The following is a 14202-nucleotide window of genomic DNA, read 5'->3' on the forward strand; positions in this document are numbered from 1 at the left end:
CCATTTTTGTTTAGTTTTCTTTCCAGATCAATGAAAAATAGCTATATTTATGTAAATTTAATAGCTATGTTTATGTATGTTTAACCTAGAGAACTCATTATAATTTTGATTATGTGTGTGTGTGTGTGTGTGTGTGATCCCTGTATGTGTACTTATGTGAATAGGTACATATATGTGCAAGTATGTAATGGAAGGCAAAACTTTATATCAGATCCCTCAGTCTTCATTCTCCACTTTGTGTATTGCAGGGATCACTCACATGAACACAGATATGTTAGAATCAGCTTATCTAACTGGCTAGCTTGATCCTCCCTAGGTGCTGAGACCTGAACTCTGGTCATCATGTTTGCACAACAAGCTCTTTACCTGCTGAGCCACCTCCCCAACCCTTGAAATGACTCCTACATTATAACCCTTTTATTATCCATCAGATACATAAAGGATAAGTGATAGATGTGGATGGAAAGCTTGGAAATCTGTCAATCTCCAGACCTGAACAGTGTTTTCCACGTATATCAAACCATACTGAAAACTGACAACTTCCTGAAATTATAAACAGAAATTGAGAAGAGACACTCCTAAAACTTGACAGTTAAGTGAAAGTTCATCATGTTTTAGGTGTCTTTTATAGTACTGGGTAGATACTACTTTATATAATGGTACTATGAAAATCAAAATCTATCCAGAAATAAATGCAGCTTTTTGTTAAAGTTCCAAATGAAGGTGTTCATATCCTATGTCTGCTTAAAGAGAGGATGCTGCAAGTACCACCCACTCCATCTCTTAAGTCACCACAAGAAACTGGAATTCATTTTTGAGGATATTTTTAACCTCTCTCAGCCTATTTTCTTTAGCTAGACTTCATGATATTTTGTATTTATTTCTGTGGAGAGTTTGAAGCATAATTGTGTGGCTTTTGATCAGGATGTGCTTGTCCCCACATACCGAGGGAAAAAAAAAAACACTTTTCATCAAGAGTGACCTTTCAGAACGCTGTTGACATTTTTGTCTCTTGCTTTGTAAGAGATAACTTCACAATTTATTGTGGAGAAGCCTTTCAATCTGGTTGTCAGTGAAAATAAAGTTTCAGTGTAATATCAAATGAGTTCTTTCTTCTTCTGTGGACTGAGGGTTTACAAAGCAACGATCTGGATCTCTACTTCAATTTGAATTATGTTTAATATTTCCAATATTTGAGTTTATCAATTATTTTGAAATATGGTGTTTTAAATGACATCAAAGATGATAAAATATTTTTTAAAGAAAAATCAGAAGAAATTAAGGAATTCTAACATACTTTTTTCATTTTTTAATAAACACATAAAGCTCTTTCCCATTTCCTTCAATTATTTTGATTAACATGGTTGTGGGATCTTTAAATCATCATTATACCAGTTTCACAGCCTGATGTAAAAAGACTCATTTCACAGAAATAATCATGACTAGCATTGATAGATGAATGTTGATGCTGTAATATAACAGAATAAGGCATATTTACACCATCTTAACATACAGAAACACCATACATCTACACAAAAGAACCACAGGTCTGGAACAAAAAAGTTCAATTCCTAAACAGTTTACAATTACAGACTTTGCCTGAAACTATATATATTTATATATATATATTTATGTATATATATTTGCTTTATTTTTTAATATTTTTTTTCTTTCAAAGCAACAAACAGTTCTTCCCTACTTCTTGTGATTTATTTGTAACATTGTGTTCATGCAAAAAATAATACTTGTTTTATTGCATTAACATTTAAACAGTTGTATATTTGGGTCCTAAAACCATCATTTAAATTTTTATTTCATGTCATCTCATCCACATTCTTGTCTGAATTGGTGTGATATGATGATGTGTTGTTTTGTGAGTTACAGAATGACAAACATGTCCAGTCAGCGACAGTTCAAAAATCAAGATTCTAAGTTTCTTGATCATGCACATTACACATTCATTATTACAAAATGGTTTGAATCAGATAGATACACCATTTTGATACACATTTGTTGGTTTTATTTTTAAAATTATGTTTCTAAAAACAACAATAAAAGTAATGAAAAAATACTGTCCCACATCCACTGTTCACAAAAAGGAAGAGCAGCAAGAATCACACCAGCCATCAGTTAGGTGGTGACATTTTAGTAAACATTGAAAGCCATGGAAACAAGCCCAGTACATCATGACTACAACCCATACTTTTGGAGCAGTTCAGATTGCCACTGGCGTTTGCGCTCTGGAAAACAATCTGGAATGTGGATTTTTTTAAAATCCTGAATGCACTTTTTCATTTCTTCTTCCACACTTAGCTTCTCACAGACCTTCTTTTTGGAGAGATTTGTTTCTCGAGACTTGCTGATGAGTGACTGAAAGAGTTCACTGTTTCTGCGCTTGTCTGGTGGTGGCATCCACTGAACAGGTGCTTTCCTGGAGGGTCTATCCAAGGTTAAGGTGTTAGGCTGGTGAGCTGCAGCCTGCTGAGTGTTGACCAGGTTATCCTGTGGAGTGCTGGCTTCTGAGTGGCTGTCACAGCTGGATGTGGAGAGCTCATTGCAGGAAGTCCCACTCTCACTTCCTTTGTCTGTGACTTTGTCACCTTTTCTGTCTTCATGTTCTTGTTTGGGTGAGACTATTTTCTGAGGTGGTCCTGAAAGAGACAAAGAAAACAGAGAAAAAAAAATGAATTGGAAATTCTAGCTAGAGTAATTAGACAACAAAAGGAGATCAAGAGGATACAGATTGGAAAGGAAGAAGTCAAAGAATCACTATTTGCTGATGATATGACAGTATACATAAGCAACCCCCAAAATTTCACCAGAGAACTCCTACAGCTGATAAACAACTTCAGCAAAGTGGCAGGATAAAATTAACTCAAACAAATCAGTAGCCTTCCTTTCCACAAACAATAAACTGGCTGAGAAAGAAATTAGGGAAACAACTTCCTTTACAATAGTCATAAATAGTATGAAATATCTTGGTGTAACAATCAAGTGAAAGATCTGTATGACAAGAACTTCAAATCCCTGTAAAAAGAAATCAAAATAGACCTCAGAAAATGGATCTACTCGTGGATTGGTAGGATTAACATAGTGAAAAAGACCATCTTATCAAAAGCAGTCTATAGATTCAATGCAATCGCCATCGAAAGTCCAACACAATTCTTCAGAGACATGGAAAGAACAATTCTCAACTTCATATGGAAAAACAAAAACACCAGGATAGCTAAAACAAGTCTCAACAATAAAAGAACTTTTGGGGGAATCACTGTTCCTGACCTCAAGCTGTACTACAAAGAAATAGTGATAAAAACCTGAATGGTATTGGTACAAAGACTGACAGGTCAATAAACGAAATAGCACCGAAGACCCAGAAATAAATCCACACACCTATGTATATTTGATTTGACAAAGAAGCAAAAAACATACAGTGGAAAGAAAGAAAAGAAATCTCAATAAATAGTGCTGGTCTCACTGGCAGTCTGTAGGTAGAAGAATGAAAAATAGATCCATATTTATCACTCTGAAGAAAGCTCAAGTCCAAGTGGATCAAGGACCTCAACATAAAATCAGACATACAAAATCTAATAGAAGAGAAAGTGGAAAAGAGCCTCGAATGCATTGGCACAGGGGAAATGTTTCTGAATAGGACACCAATGGCTCATGCTCTAAGATCAACAGTTGATAAATGTGACTTCATGAAACTGTACCTTTTATTTTAAATTAAGAAAAACTATGTGAAGGAAAAGTGTTCTGCAAACCTGTATCTGTGAGGTTGGAAAACAACCCAGAGCCTGTACATCCAAACACGCAGAAAGCCAATTTACTACTTACACTGGAAAACTTTCAGAATTCTATTTAGTGACCTTTCAATAAAAGATCATGCATCTTATCGTGCTTTTATCCACAGATAAGCATAGCTCTCACCTTCATCAAGGAAACTTTATTTTGCAACAAATGGAGGTCATTACAGAAAGACTCAACTGTCCAAAATGCAGAGAAAAGTGCCTGTGGGTATCTAACCCCAAATAATGCACAAACAATGCAACCTCTTAGATTTTTATTATTGTGAAATTATCTAAGTTAAAAATAACAAAATGAAAAAGAAGGAACATTTATCATGAATATGAATTAGTTCCTAGAAGAGAAAAACAATTTCAATTGCTGTGTACTTTATAGAATATCAAAGTACAACTTTCTATAAGCTCAATGAAATTTAGTCCTGGAAGAACATTATCAGTTTATATTCATTTTAATATACATATTTTTCTTCTTCAAACATAGGCAAGAGCATGCTAGGGTTGCATAATATATTCAGTGTGGTTTTACACTCTAGTTCAGTAATGTCCAAACTTTGTATTCTCTGATAACATTTTTAAATTTGGGAGACTGAATTTCTTCTGTTTACAGTTCAAGGTTTTATAAGGGATCAATATATATGAAGTATTTTGATTGATTCTGGTATGCTCAAATACTAATTGTTATTGCTCCGAATATGTAACCCTGGGCTGTTGAAGATGGAAATAGAACACTATTATTCATTCCAAATTGACTGAGGAATCCAAATACTTTCATTGTAATTCTGGCTCAGGTCATATTAAGTATTCAGAGATGAGTAGGTCCTTAGTTTCAGTGACTTTGATCCTAAATTTTTAATTTTATCTATTGAAATAAAATTAAAATACTAATACCTGCTCACATGGCCACAGTAAAATTTAAATGTGTGGGTAATATACATATAAGGTATTAGTAACTGTCAGAACACTTAAAAATATTTTAAAAACTATTATTATTCCTGAGTCTAGATTCATTTACCATTACAATTCTAATTAAACTCTTATGTTCAAGAAGGAATTATTTAAGAAAATGAAAGCGGCCTCCTCAGTTTTCAAAGTGTTAATTCAAGGCAACTGTAGAACTAGGTCTGAGGCTTAGTGGCAATGCACTGCTTAGAGAGAGTGAATCTCCACATTTGAGCACTGGCACCAGAAAAATAGGAGTAACAAAAACAATAAAAATTCTGCATCAAGCAAAATAGAATGGAAGAGATCACAATAGCCCCAAATTTGCTTAACAGGCAAATAAGGCTTTGGATGAACTTCATTGGGATTTCTTATATTGCAATAAAAAGGAAGAAAATGGTAACTTTCTCAGCCATTTGGAAAGAGAGTATGGTATAGAAATTAAATGTCAGTTCTTATATGTCAAGATGCATGTAAGCTCTGTAAAGTCATGTGGCTATGCTCGGTCATAAGACCACACTAGAGTCCTTTTTATTACAGAGGTGTTTATAGATGAAATCTGTGTACAGCTGCACACCTTACAAATTGCATTTTAATCTCTTTCCATGCTTAGTGATGATTGAAAGTACCTGATATGTAGAATTTTTCTGCAGCAGATGTAATTCCCAGAAGGAAAATTACCTTTTAACGGTGCTAAATTCAATTGTGTGTGGATGGTTATGTGGTGCTTGAATAGAAAGAGTAACACATTGTAAGTATTAAGCAGTTGCATAAAAGAGAAGAAAAGCAAAGGTTTGTAGTATCACAAAACTTTTTTTGAATATCCTTATATATGTGGAATAATTACTTAGAGGAAACTCAAAAATGTACCTGATTCCTAGCAACAGCCCTTGTATTAGTTAGTGTGAACTTGTCTGGTAGATGAATACATCTGTAACTGAAGCTTAAATACTGCATGCACAGATGTGAAAAACTATAATATTATTGAATTGAACAAAGAAACAGAAAACAGTTTTTATGGATTAGTTAAATTCCAATTCTGAATTGAAGCTTCACATAGGAAAGGCATTCATCTTCAAGAAAAGTAATGTATATGAAAATGAAGGCATTTCTGTATATTTCTGCTATTTTAATTAGAATTACCACATTTATGGCTAAAGGAGAATTAAGATTAAAAACACCATATTGTTTGATAAAGCCTCAGGAGTTATATTATCTCATATTTACCTAAAATTCTATATAATATATGAAATATTTAATATATCATATATAACTTTAAATAAGGCTATGATATTCAAGCTGACAATTTCCCCCACAAAAGCAATAGACATCCTATAAAACCACCAGTCATGAACAACACTTTTGCAAGTGATTGGTCAGGATAGTCCATGTGACTGGCAAAACAATATAGAGAATTGATATTGCCCTGGGATGCATCTTAGAGATTTAAGATACGTCTCTATTGTTGAATGTATTGTATACTTAGGATCCAGAATTCAGTTCATTTGAGATGAATATAGTTTGGAAAAAAAAAAAACCTCTTCCCTGTGGTCTTGATTTTATAATACTAGAAAATACTATGCAAACTGCCATATATAGGAAGCAGTCAATATGTCTATTTACCCATGATGCCTATTAACCACAACACTGATCAGAATGACAAAATATCCTTTAAAGTGCAACAATGGCACACATATTCTGGGGGTAACCAATAGCATTCTTGTGGGATTCAGGACTGCTCAACAGGAGTAAAAGCAGAGCTTTTATTAGAAATCTCCAAGTATAAAGAGATGGTGGAGTCGTGAATTTTAAAATAGATCCTACCATTACCACTTTACTAGACTATCATAATTCTTAATTACCTCATAACCACAAGTAAGTGTAGTCCTCACCGCTCATCAAGAACCTTCCTTTTACAGCAAATTGAAATCATTAAAGGAAACAACAATTGGATATAATTATGAGATCAATGGATTACAGGGAATCCAACCATTGTGACTACATCTTTAACAAAAATCCTGAACCTAACACAGGGAGCACCTTAGAAGAGGGTCAGAAAGATTTAAGAACTACAGAATCAGGAAGTCGACACTGAGGTTGTATATCCTAAAGATGGCTGACAAAAGCAATAGACATACTAACACAGAAAGGTAAAAATCTCAGAGTTCCATTCCTAGACAAAGAAGTGCAGAAAACTAGTGACTGCTGATAGAAGGAGAATTTGGTAATTACAGGAATGAACCCCTGTTTATTCAATACAATATAGTCATCCCTAAATCTGTATATGCACAAAATACATAGACTCAGTAAGTTGTGTGAGTGTGTGTGTGTGTGTGTGTGTGTGTGTGTGTGTGTGTGTTTGTGTGTGTGTATCAAAATAAATGTGGCCATCAAGATGAGAAGACAGAGGCATATGGGAAGGGAGGACATATGGGAAGGGTTGGAAGGAGGAAAGGCAGAGAGGAGATTGGAGCAGTTGTGTTTCAATTAAAATATATTGAATAACAAAAGAGACAGAAAACAAAGATCTAGGAAGGAAGGAAAGAAGGAATAAAGGATAGAAGGAACAAAAACAGCATAATTAAAGCAGAAATGATTAGATCCTGCATTTTTATATGAGCATGTTCCTTACTAGCTTAGTCTTCCAATTATCCCAGTAATTGTCTTTTATTATATTTTATTTATTTATACTGTGTCTTCTACTGAAAATTCCATAGAGACAAAAACTGTGCCTTTTTTTGTGTTACTTCTGCTCCTTGATCAGAGGGATTACTTCACAAAAGCCTTGAAATGATCTTTTGCCTCTGAATCCATGTCGTATGTAAACTGACAATGCCATTCATCTGGCAGCTTGTATTCACCACTTGGTATGTTATTAAGGATTCTCCTACCTGTCCATAAATTAATATGCTAATCATGTTTCTATGTTTGAGATAAAATATGTAAGATAACCATGAGGATGAAACTTTTTTTTTCACAATTTCAACTGTTTCCATCGATGATCAGAAGGCTCCATTGCTTTTATCCCAGAAAAAGCAGAGAATCATGGTAGATGGGGAGTAAATGAGCACTCACTTCATGGCAGCAGGCATGCTTAATTCATGACATCCAGGATGTAGAAGACAGACAAGAAGTAGGGAGCCCAATACTTCAAGGATATAATTCTGATGATTTAACATGTCCTAATGAAGTTGACCAAACCCCTGACAATTTTAAATCCAGCCAGTAGTTCCAGTCTGGGTACCTATCTTTGAGAATATGGACTTTTATGAAACTTTTACTCTCTAAACTGCAGCATACTAACAGGATTCTCCCACCATCCTTCCACAAAAAATTAGGACTTTACAGTCACACACTGTGTGTGTGTGTGTGTGTGTGTGTGTGTGTGTGTGTGTGTGTGTTTCCTGTCTCCCTTAAAGAATTATCATTTTAGAAACATATGGACTATTGCTCATGTTTCTTATTTCACCCAGGTAGTTCACAAAATTTATATGTATGATTTCTAAAACTATTACTAAACTACATAAGAAAATTCAATATAATATTATGATAAAAATCTATTTGTTTAGTGAAACATGTATTAAAGGAGATCTCTAACAGTGATCTTATCTTCCATTTTTTATTGAAAATAGATGTTTTCATAAAATACATTCTGATAATAGTGTCCTCTCCTCAAACGCCTTCAGTCTTACTGTTTTTCTTTAAAGACTCAAAGCCCACTAGACATGGTGGCATGCACTGGCCTGGTCTACACAATAAAGTCCAAGTCTGCTACGACTATATAGAGATGTTTTGTTTCAAAAACAAACAAACAAACAAGAAAAATAAGAAATGTTAAAGCCTATTTCAAATACCGCTTTCACACTAAATCCTTTTTTATGGTTGGATGAATTTTTTGTCTTAATGACCCACTTGTAGTTGGTTTAATCCCATATCAAAGTATTTGTTCTATTTTGCTTTAAATATTAGTTTTCTTGTGTTCCTAGATTTTTCTGTTTCAGATTTGATCCTATGCTTTGTCTCAACATACACACACACTACATATCCACCGTACATGTGAACTTAACACAGACCAAATACACATATACACATATTCACTGTCCTCATAAACCACACACACACACACATACAAACACGCACACGCGTACACAGACACACACACACACACACACATTATTACTACAGTTACACATGAGCAGAAATCTTTTTTTTTAAGTAATTCTTGATGCACCATCCAAGTAATGACTACACAATATTATAAAAACACATGTGGGCTGATTTATATTTAAAGATATTTTTCTTATTTTGTTTCACAAGTATAAACTTAAAAATCCATACAAAATATAGTTAGGTTCAAGTAATATGACAGGAGTGAGAAAATCTCCAGGAAACTGAGTGAAATTAACCTCTAGTGGTGTTCTATTAAAAAACAAACTATCACAATTTGTAGCTCATAAACACATCATTTTGGGGGGAAAGTTCTGCTTTCCCCTTTAGTTTGTTTAAGAGAAATAAGTGTTTAAAGGCTCTATGTAATTAGGAAATGATTTTCTATTCTCTGCACATGAATATTCTATGTCACTTCCATACTTGCTGCTGTGTGTGTCTAGAAAAAATGTGTGTTGAATCTATCTATCCATCCAGAGGCCTTGTCATCTGGAAAACTGTTAGAGAGAGCTCACCAGGGCCATATATTTAAGAATGATCTTCACACTGCACCCAAGGAAGCTAAGATTCTATACTTTATTACAATTCTGTAAAACAAACTAACAAACAACGGAAACAGAGCTCAGGGTCCTTTGGGATCTTTCAATTAAAACTATAGAACCCTTCACTTTCCTCTATTTGAATCCGCCATTCCTTATTATAAAGTGTTGGAGAATTTTTCCTGTATCACATTAGCTACCGCCTTCTAATGACCTCCTCTTAACTGAAACAGAGCACAAGGCTAGAATGATTTATCTGTCTTTGAAATTTGTGAACACAATCGTTTGCTTGCTTGTTCCACATCTATAAAACTAGCATCGTAACACCTACAAGATACTTGGAAAGGATTAATGAGACGTTGTCTTGACAACATCTCTGATTTCTTGGGGGCTGTAGTGGGGGAGAAGATGCTCTATAAATAAGGATGGAAGTTGTTCTTATGGTATGTTATGTATAACAAATTTATATGAACATAAAACAGGAGTGGTATAAATTATGCTTGCCTCTTATGCAGTATCAAACAATTGCTTCAAGTCTGATGAAGTGTATATTTTCTATTAAAACATTTTCATACATGTATATCACTCTTCTTTAGCTTATAGTCACCTTTTCTTCCACCCACTCCAGACTAAACTTTTTGATTCTCTCTCTCTCTCTCTCTCTCTCTCTCTCTCTCTTTCTGTATGTGCATATGTGTGTATGTGTGCTCGCACGCACGTGTGTGTCTGTGTGTGTCTGTGTGTGTCTGTGTGTGTGTCTGTGTGTGTGTGTGTGTGTGTGTTCAGGGGTCAACCTTGAGCATCATTCTTCAGGACCTGTATATCTTGTTTCCAGGGACACCATCTCTCAATGGCTGAGGTTCATTCATAGGGCTAGAATGAATGGTCAGGGAGCCCCTCAGTCTTTATTTATTCCCTTAAGATTACACATATGTACCACCACACCTGGCTTTGAAATTATATCATGGGTTCTAACTCCAGTCCTCAATAGCATTGCATAGCAAGGACTATAAAGACTTAGTTCTGAGTTCTTCCCTGATTGGAAGTAAGGCTGTTGATGAAAACAGATTTAGAAGAGGCCAGATGGTAAAGCCTACCTGCAATTACAACACTTGTAAAGCAAGGCAGGAGGATTGCTCATTCCAAGCACATGAATGAATATACAGCAAGTACAAGGCCTGTCAGAGATTCACAAGCAGACACTTTTGCAAAGACAATAACAACATAATCAAATTGATGAAGAAGGAAAGAAGCCAACAACAGACCAAGACTTAGATTCAAGGGGCAGAATAATTGCCAGGAAAAAGCCAGAGTTTGAGGGACTTTTATCTGCTGAATTACTGCAGATCTGGCATGCTCATTTGTCAGTAAATGTTTTCAAGTATTTCCAGTAATGTGCAGTGATAAAACTTGTAGATGCCTTGCCATTTTATGTGAGTGCTGCCTCCTTTCCTTTTGAGATTTATAAATGTCTCTTATGGACGTAATTTGGTTCGTAATCACAAAGCTGGATGAGAAACAGAAGCATGCATGTGCACAACAGAGTTTAATTTCACTTTGTGGTGCAATAAAATTAAAAAAAAAAATGTTTGTCTTTGAAAATAGCAAAACTGTGCTCACAGTAGAAGTGCCCATACCTACTAGCTAGATATTTAGAAATTCAATTTGCTACCATGTTTCAGAAAGATGAAAAATGTAGTATCAGTCTGCTAGGGTTGTTTTCTGTGAGACTATCAATGGGTAAGACATTTACACTGGGTCAGTGTAACTGTAATAGAGAGAGATGTGATGAGAGACAGAGATGAAAGAGACATTCAAGAGAGAGACAGAGATTGAAAGTGTCTATAAGAAAGAATTTTAACTTAGTTGTGATAATAATGGTGAGAGGAACTAGAGAAATTAGCTAACAAAAAAGAAGGGTAGGTCAGAATCTGAGCTTGAAATAGGTGGTGATGAGTTGCCTGACCTGGAAGGTGGGACTCAAACCCAGGTTCTATGCAATAGCAGAGTATGATTTGAAACCACTGGTGCATCTCCTGAGTTTTATATTCTTTTCCATTCTAGTCAGTTCTTCTATGTATAATTTTCTTTTTTAAAAACAAAAACATAGTAATCAAGTATACAATCATGTACTTAAGAACTGAGTTATTTTAAATCCTTCTTGTATAAGGTTTCCATCGACACATGAAGCTATCTGATTGCATTGCTTAAAAGTACTTCTTCTATTGCACTTTAGTCTTTCCCACAGCTTTAATTCCCATCAACACAGAATTTATTGAAGGGGCTCCTATTCCTACAGGTGCATTCATTTCTAATCTCTATTTTCTGTTATCCAAATACCAAGATCCACCTCCACAGCAATAAAATGGCTTTTAAGGAATGTACCTGTTCTCAGATACCTTCATTTCTTTTTGGGAAAAAAATCCCCATTTCTTAGCTATGTAGACAGGATACTCTATAACCCAGTCTCCATTTAAAATCAAAACTTACTTTTTAGTACTTTCATCCACTTCAATACATAATGGAAGAATTAGTATTAACTTATATGTCCTCAATTATCCACCATGTAATAAAAGGTTGATCCCTGTTTTAAACTATACTAATCTGCATGAAGTAAGCTCTTCACACACTCTCTCTCCCCTGTCTCTCCTCCTCTGTCTGTCTGTTTCTGTCTCTGTCTCTGTCTCTGTCTCTCTCTCTGTGTGAGAGAGAAAGAGAGAGAGAGAGAGAGAGAGAGACAGAGAGAGAGAGAGAGAGAGAGAGAGAGAGAATGAATATTGGTGCTCTGTGTACTTACTTTATTTAAGACAGTCAAATGCCAGGCTACAGTAGAAGTAGATTTATTATCTGCACTGAGCCATTTACAATACCTTACCTAGCTAGCACCATGATCTATTGCATGGGCACAGGTGAGAAAGCAAGTAATTATGGCTGCTCAAGTCTGGGAAGTTTATGGGATGTGTTAAACTGCTCATGAGGAGAAGGAAAGAGCAGTTTCTTACTGTAGAAAGAGTATTCAGTATAAAGTTGAATTCCTGCGACATTCAGGAAGAAGATCTGAACAGGAATCTCTATAATATTAGAATGTTAGAGTGACTAGGTCACTATTTCTTTATGGTACTTCTACCTGTTTGATAAGTAATTATGGACCATATAAAATATAAATATAGCTGGAAATACAAGTCAGTGTTTATGAGGTGTTCAACACTTAAACACAGAAGGGCTCTTTCTCTCTCTCTCTCTCTCCCTCCACCTCTCCCACTATCTTTCTCTCACCTTCTTTCCCTTCCACCCACTGAAACACACGTATATGCAAAACATATGAGAAAAATATATTTTCCAAATCTGCAAATAAACAAAGTATAAGTGGAACCTTCTAGAAACAGGATAAGTGATATATTGGTTCTACACATTAGCGGAGAATGCTACAGTAATGTTTAACTCATTAGTTAACACTTGAAAGAACAAATGTTTTAAGTTAATATTTATAAATGTTGAAGAAATATGGTATATTTCAGACATAAAAGTATAATCTATATGTATATTTTCGTATATTATAAATGTTGAAGAAATATGGTGTATGTCAGACATGAAAGTATAATCTATATGTATTTTTGAGTATATTATGAGAATAAATGAGGATCTTGAATAATAGTGTCATGCATGAGTGGATTTATGCCTGAGTGGATTTTAATGACCTTAATATTATTACTGTTTTCAACTTCGTCTCAACTTGTCATTCATTCTTGTGCTTTAGTGGAAGAGATGTCTTTCATCTGTGTTAGTTTTCTTCAAGACTATTCTATTTTCTTCATATTTACCTCATAATTTGAGAGTTATAGCAATAATAGCATGCCTCATGCATATTACAAAGTTTTTCATTTATATTCTTTTATATTTTTCAAATATTCTCAAATACTTGGGATAGCAGATATCATATATAGATTTTTCCATGGTACAGAGATTACCCTAAGTTACAGTATGTGCTAAATTGCTAATAAAATCTCAGGATATTTTTACTGAACTCCTTGAAATAATCCTGAGAATGGTGCTAGGAATATGATTTTTAAAAAATCATCAAAACATGTGATCACCCATATGCTTCATGCTTTGAAGAAATAAGCCAAGATACCTATCTATGAAAAGTTGGGGGTTAAGTCTCTAATGGTGCTGAAATGTTTGTGTTTACTAAACGTTCTTTACAGTAAAGCATTTCAAATCATATGTGAAGGTAAACAGTGTGTATTTCAAAATGTTCCCTGAGTTTCTCTAGCTCATTAATTCTTCTGTTCTTGTGGCCCAGCCATGTTAGGCCTTCCATCCACCAATTAATCTTAAATTGTTTTTTTTTTATTTTTCCCATTTCAAAGGCAAAGACTGAGGTTGATTCATCTTGTGAAGTGAATATTCTAATAAATTCACCAATAATTTAGGCTATTTTCAATTAATAAGGTAGGCCCAGAATAAGACATCACATGACTATGAGGAGAAAACGTATTATCTGTAATATGAATCCTAGAAAAGTTTTAGAGAGAGATGCAGAAACCAGATTAGCTGTCAAAAGAATTAAACAACACAGCAGAACACAGAACAAGTCACGTACATTATTAGGCCTCTGACTTCTCAAGAATTGTGCTCTCTACTACTCAAAGTTAATTTGTACAGCAGGCACATTTAAGACACACCTTTCACTGATATGCACATAGTGATCAGAAGGGTTCTGACATATGGGCAGCAATTTCTGTAAGAGCTCC

The 14202-nt window shown here is 34.7% G+C and overlaps 1 protein-coding gene across 1 annotated transcript in view; it reads right to left on the bottom strand.

The window, feature by feature from the left end:
* Positions 1–1160: 1160 nt before the first annotated feature.
* Positions 1161–14202, bottom strand: part of Kctd8 (potassium channel tetramerization domain containing 8) — a 221714-nt gene continuing 208672 nt past the window's right edge. Inside the window, exon 2 of the mRNA XM_034508158.2 lies at positions 1161–2651. Coding sequence (XP_034364049.1) covers positions 2191–2651 — 461 coding nt within the window. The 3' untranslated portion in view covers positions 1161–2190. The remainder of the gene's footprint in view (positions 2652–14202) is intronic.

This window comes from Arvicanthis niloticus, chromosome 7, assembly GCF_011762505.2.
Source record: "Arvicanthis niloticus isolate mArvNil1 chromosome 7, mArvNil1.pat.X, whole genome shotgun sequence".
Classification (NCBI taxonomy): domain Eukaryota; kingdom Metazoa; phylum Chordata; class Mammalia; order Rodentia; family Muridae; genus Arvicanthis; species Arvicanthis niloticus.